This window comes from Salvia splendens, chromosome 10 (genome assembly GCF_004379255.2).
Source record: "Salvia splendens isolate huo1 chromosome 10, SspV2, whole genome shotgun sequence".
Lineage (NCBI taxonomy): Eukaryota > Viridiplantae > Streptophyta > Magnoliopsida > Lamiales > Lamiaceae > Salvia > Salvia splendens.
Window position 1 is genome coordinate 21,200,316 of NC_056041.1, and position 6,381 is coordinate 21,206,696.

General features: G+C 42.4%; 1 protein-coding gene across 1 annotated transcript; it reads left to right on the forward strand.

Moving 5' to 3' along the window:
• Positions 1-3,478: 3,478 nt before the first annotated feature.
• Positions 3,479-5,908, forward strand: LOC121752258 (probable polygalacturonase At1g80170). Its single transcript, XM_042147234.1, has 3 exons — positions 3,479-4,140; positions 4,508-4,839; positions 5,025-5,908. The coding sequence occupies exons 1-3, from the start codon at positions 3,536-3,538 to the stop codon at positions 5,513-5,515; spliced, it is 1,428 nt and encodes a 475-aa protein (XP_042003168.1). The 5' UTR covers positions 3,479-3,535; the 3' UTR covers positions 5,516-5,908.
• Positions 5,909-6,381: the final 473 nt, after the last annotated feature.

Sequence of the window (6,381 nt, forward strand, 5' to 3'; positions counted from 1 at the left end):
CTCAACACGTCATAGAAGAAATCTCTATACTTAAAAACATCACCAGACTTCCACAACGGAAGCTCATTACTCATGAGCTTGAACGGGGTAAACTTTATGCCTCTTTTCTTCAAACCCTCCAAATCCTCAAGGTCATCAATATCTTGTAGCTCGTCCACAAATTCTTCCTCGAAAAGTGGGCTATCTGTCATGTTCATCTTGTCCACATAAGGCGAATACTTCCTCCGCCGTTTATCCCCTGACCCCCTGACCCCTGCTGGTCTTCGCCTTCACCCGGCTGGTCTACATTCTCTGGCTCATGTCTCGCATGTTGTTGTTGGAAAATGGATTCGTAATATGAGGTGAAAAGCTGCTCATCCCGGCACATGTGTGCCAACGAGATAAAATGGTCCATCTCATCGTCTTCATCATCAGTCGGCGGTCCCTCGTTATGGAGATGGCAGCCGTCCGGAACGTACTCAAACGATGGAATGTATACCTCCTCTTGAGGTTCTACTTCCGGTCCACCCTGTACTTCGGGTCCAGCTTGCACTACCGGTCCACCCTGCACTTCAGGCCCATCATGCACTTCATGTCCAGCATGTTCCACACCACGTTCAAGTCCGGACAATAGCAATTCATCCGGAATCTCCTCGACAATGGGAACTTCCGACTGCAGTTGACATTGAGGTTCGTCTGACAAATCCAGGGTCGGGTTGTACACACTGTCTTCAACATGTTGAACATCTTGACTGTGAATAGATTGCCCCATCTGATTTAACATAAAATCACAAATGAACACCATACATACAAACATAAATCACAACTCTAGTACAAAGGTGTGCACTAACCTCTGCCTCTGCCACGCTATCAGGGTCTACAATTGCTTTATCTTCATGCTGCCCAATCTGACCACAAGATGAATCACATATGAATACCAAACATAAATAATAAATCACAAACATAGTCCACAGTAGTGTACTAACCTCTGCAGGGTCTACAACTGCTTCAACCTCAACCTCAGGTTATATAACGTGTTCGCCATGTCTAACTTGTTCAACTCCATCTTCTACCTCAACCGCAGGTTGTATATCTGTAACAGAGGGGTGAATTGGAGTAGGAAATGATTGCCCAGTAGGAGGTCTTGACATGGGGTGAATTGGGGTTGGGACATCTTGCACCACAACAGCTTCGCATGCATGGACCTCTCCTTGTCCAATAACTCCATCGACTGCATCATTCTCTTCAACCTCCACCACAACAGCTTCGGCTTGTTCTGCACTACATGATGCAAATGCATCCATCAAATTCTTACGTGTTGCCTCCTCTTCCCTCTTCCATTCGCGACGTTTGTCTTCCAAACTTTTGGTCAAATACTCCTCAAACTCGACATCCCTAGGGTACCACTCAAGCATCAATAATGGTGCTGATGGTTTCCTCTCCTCGTGCTAATGTTTCTTCCTTTTCGGTTTAAGCTTCGGCACAATTGGTTCCTGTTCGTCAATCTCTTCAATGACCACTGTGGGTTTTTTACAAGCTTTCACAAATTTTAGAAACTCCTCCGCTTCTTCCTTTCGCTTCTTGAGCAAGGCGGCCGCCTCTGTCATCTCCACGAGATAAATGTGAACTAGCTTTGTGCTAGTAGCGGCGACTTCGAGAAAAGGGGCCAGATCTGGATCGTCAGTAATGGGCAGCAATGGGACCTCCTATGTCCACGCCCATACAACCATCACTGTACCTTGGATGGACGTAATAAAACTCACAAATGGTTTTCCTATCGTACCTCAATCGCAACACTATACTGGAAAGATCTAAGAGCTCGAATTGGCGAATATTGCAAAAGTCAAAGAATGTCAATTGCCCCCCAACATACTTCTTTTGTCCATTGATTTCAAAGATTGACCATCCGTGATGAAAAGCGACGGAAAACATCCCGACACGGTCCCCTGTTAGGGTTTGTAGAGTTAGAAAAATTCCAAATTTAAACTAACAAATTTCACATATAAAGTCCTAAATCACAGTCAAAACAATTTCCCAAACACGACGACATCAAAACAATTTCACAAAACAACCAATTTTCGGAGCTCTAAATCACATTCAAAATCGTTTGCTTGGAATTTTAAATTTGAACTTACTATATTCTTCTTCCGGGACAAAGAAATCCAGAAGAGGATCGCGAATGCTCCATGTTTCTGGGTCTACGTCGATTATCTCCGGTCCTCGACCCCTTCTACCGTATCTATGTGATGCTGGAGGTGATGGTGACGAAGACGATGGCGTTGGCGGCTTCTTTTTGCGCCTTGAAAAACTACGGGCGGAGGACGCTCCAGCGGTACTTCGTCTCCGTTTTGGAGGCATTGATGAAAATGGCGTGAAATGAAGCAGTGTTTTCCGAGAATGAGTAGAAAAATGTGGTGAGATAGGGTTATGCCAGACGAAAATGATGAAGTGAAAGTGGATTGGAGGGAAATAGGAAAATTTCAATGCAGGTCGTCTGAAGCGGCGTCTACAGTGGGAAGATAAGAGATGACAAAAGACATGATGTTTCTGTCACATCAATTGCTTTTGCCGTCTCGTCAATAGCACATGCAGCAGATGATGCAGTGGCGACCATATTTCAAGCCCGGAGGGTGTTATGGTCTGAAAAAACACGGTTTGTGATTATATATTTTGTTAGATACCTGTGATGAGATTTTTAAATGTTAGAGATCTCTGCTGTTACAAGGCGAAAAGTTAGGGCCATTTTGTGCAGTTCACTCGAAGAAAAAAAAGGATAAAAACAAGTATCCTTGCATTTTATTCATAAAATAAACCGCCCCTTGCTATGCATAGCAGGATATCCTTCCCCCTAACTTCATTCCTCCTGCAAATTGTTTACTTGAGTTACCACTTCTCCACGAATTCAGGTAAACCAGACGTACCACTTGTTACATACTCTTGATTCTTGAGTTGAACTCGCGAGTTTTTACCGCGCAGCCTCTCCTCTACTTAAGTATGGGAGGACGTGGTTTTTACATGCAAATATCGTTATATCTCTCTTATTTTACTAATTGTGTACTAAATCTCATGTTATCCACACTAAATACTATTTTATTTTTCTGGACCGAATTAGTAATAGTTTAAAGTTGCATACAGTTCTTTTCTTTTCTATTATATTAGTATTTTCTATTATATTATATTAGTATTATATTATATTAGTATTAGTTATTCGATTAGTCTTCCACTTATTTGATGGGAGTGTCAGTAAGGGTGACTTATCTGTCATAGGAGAAAGATATTTTAATTGATTGTTGAGGTTGGACTTTGCTTGCAAGATTTATGCACATCAATTTCCTGGATAATGAAAGTGGACTATTCCTTATCTAACAAAACTGATGTATCAGCATCAACTTGCGATAGCATAAAAATATTGCCAAAAATAAAGTACTACTATGTAAATACTTGTGTGTCCTATTTATTAATTAATCATGATTATAATATAATGTTGGAAATAAAAATAAAATAGCTAAAGGATTTATAAAACTTCCGAATATTTTCCTCAAGAAAAAACAATATCATGAATCCAATCACCACTCTTATCCGCATCGAATATCTCTTCATAGCTCTCACTCTCCTCCAATCCCTATCCGCCACGTCACGCCTCTCCATCCTCCAACGCTGCGGCGACGACCTCTCCGTCTCCGTCGCTGACTATGGCGCCACAGGCCGCGGCCGCCGCTACGACACCGTCGCCATCCAATCCGCCATCGACGACTGCGCCTCCTCCGCCGCCCTCCATCTCCGCACCTGCCAGGTCCACTTCCCGCCGGGAAATTACCTGACGGCGACGCTGTACCTGAAATCCGGCGTCGTGCTGGACGTTTCTAGGAACGCCACCATCCTCGGCGGCACCAGGCTGCAGGACTACCCTGAGAAGCAGGAGAAGTGGTACGTGGTGCTGGCGGAGAATGCGTCGGACGTGGGGATCACAGGCGGCGGGGAGATCAACGGCCAGGGTTTGGAGTTCGTGACGAGATTCGATGAGAGGAAGAATGTGATGGTGAGCTGGAATCGCACTGGCGCGTGCTCAGGCGATGAGTGCCGCCCGCGGTTGGTAGGTTTTATTGATTGCGAAAATGTGAGGATCTGGAATATCAGCTTCAATCAGCCTGCTTATTGGTGGTACATTTCGATTTTTGCTTGCTTCAAATTTTCATTTGTTTTTGTGTTATAGATCTTCAATTGATCGAGAAAGCTGCTTCTTTTTGCGATGATCAAACTCAATTGCTGAATTACATATGTGAATTAGAACCTCGACAAAGAGAAAATTGTTTGTGCATCTTTTAGATGAACCCTAGGAGAGAGAGAGAGAGAGCTGCTTCTGTTTGTGATAAGTTGTGTGAAATCTCTAATTGCACACTGATAAAGACTTAAACATACGCAAAATCTCAAAATCTCAATGAATATGAGATTGGTAGAGCTGTTGTTGATGCTACTCTGCTTGCTTAACCTGATTCCAAATAAATGTTTGTTGTTCCTGTCGTTGTAGCCTGCATATTGTTCGATGTCAAAACACATCGATCCACGACACTTCCATCTACGGGGACTTCAACACGCCTAACAACGATGGCATAGACATTGAGGACTCGAACAATACATTGATAACTCGATGCACCATAGACACAGGAGATGATGCTATATGTCCCAAGACTTATAATAGCCCTCTCCACAATCTCACTGCAACCAATTGCTGGATTAGAACCAAGTCCTCAGCCATCAAACTCGGAAGTGCCAGTTGGTATGCTTTCAGAGGTTTGTTGTTCTACAACATAACCATTTTCGAATCCCACAGAGGGCTCGCCCTACAGATACGAGATGGAGGTACAGATATCTTGTTCACATTTAATTCCATTTAGCCTTTTTCTTGAAAAAGCTTGGTCGTGTTTGGAAAGAAGCGTATTCGATCAAGTAGTTGTATGTTTAGATATTGATGGCTTGCTTCTATAAAGATCAAACATACTACTATAAAGTGTCTGAACCTAGTCTTGATGTTTGTGGTGATGAAGGGAATGTTAGCGACATTACATTTTCGAACATCAATATCAGCACAAGGTACTACGACGAACTATGGTGGGGAAGAGCAGAACCTATTTACATCACAACTTGCCCGAGAGACAGCAGCTCGAGAGCCGGCTCCATTTCCAACCTGCGGTTCATAAACATCACTGCAACTTCAGAGAATGGAGTGTTCTTGTCAGGATCAGAAGGTGGAGTCCTGAGCAACATAAAGCTGCATAACGTGAGCCTCAGTTACAAGCGGTGGACAGACTACACGGGCGGGCTTGTGGACTACAGACCAGGGTGCCAGGGGCTGGTGAATCGCAGCACGGCAGGGCTGATGATGGAACACATTGATGGGTTGGATCTTGAAGATGTGAGCATGAGGTGGGCTGAGGAGAAGAACAACAAACAGTGGAATAATCCACTCGATTTTCTTCCCTCAACTGTGAATAATGTTTCGTTGCTCAATTTCTATACTGGATTGTGGCAAAAATGAGGGAAGGGGAGATGAAGATGCATGGTTGTGAAGTAATTATGGCATGCATGCTCTTATTCAATTCCTTGCTCTTCTGTTTTTCTGGTATCTAAATCTTGAATGAAATGTTAGTAGTAACACTTACCGCCACGACCGCCTTCCTATCACCAACTTTTAGATATCGTCACTTTCCTCTTATTCAAAGCTCCTAAGCCTTTGGAGTTGAAACTAATGGAGGAGGAGTGCTAAAAAGATTCAAAGCCAAATTTCTATATTGGAGAATTGAAAGGTCTGGAGTATATGGGAAGCCATTATGTATTGTTCGTCTACAGTTTTTCTGATTTCTTTTATTTTATTTTTCAGATATGTATTGATAGATAATTGATAACTAATTAATTAATTAATCTTAACCAATACCCAACTTTATGCCAAAATAACATTTAAGAGTTTTCAGAATAGGTGGTTCGCGGCGGGGAGGGCTGGACGGGACGGTGGCGGAGCCGTGGCACCTATTGCACGCCGGCGACGGAGTCCGCCAAAAATTTTGAATTTTAATTTTATTTTTAAAATTTTATCTACCACTCTTTTTTTTAGTCCGTCCCACAAGAATATGCACTTTTTAATTTTAGAAATTCTTTTCTCTCTAATGAATTGGAACTCATTCTCCACTAACAATACTTTATTTACTTTTCTCTCTACATCTCTCTTACTTCACCAATTTTACATTAAAACTCGTGCCGACCCCAAAGTGCATATTCTTTGGGGATGGAAGGAGTATAAAATATTTATTCCCTATTCATTTTTTTCATTCAATTCCATTCTATTTATTTTTGTCGAATTAATTTTGTTCCAGTCCAATTAAAATATACCAACAATGATAAAAGAAT

Coding starts and splice junctions, on each gene's coding strand:
- LOC121752258 (XM_042147234.1), top strand. CDS start 3,536: ATGAATCCAATCACCACTCTTATCCGCATCGAATATCTCTTCATAGCT. Junction 4,141..4,507: donor AATCAGCCTGCTTATTGGTG/GTACATTTCGAT, acceptor CTGTCGTTGTAG/CCTGCATATTGTTCGATGTC. Junction 4,840..5,024: donor CCTACAGATACGAGATGGAG/GTACAGATATCT, acceptor GTGGTGATGAAG/GGAATGTTAGCGACATTACA.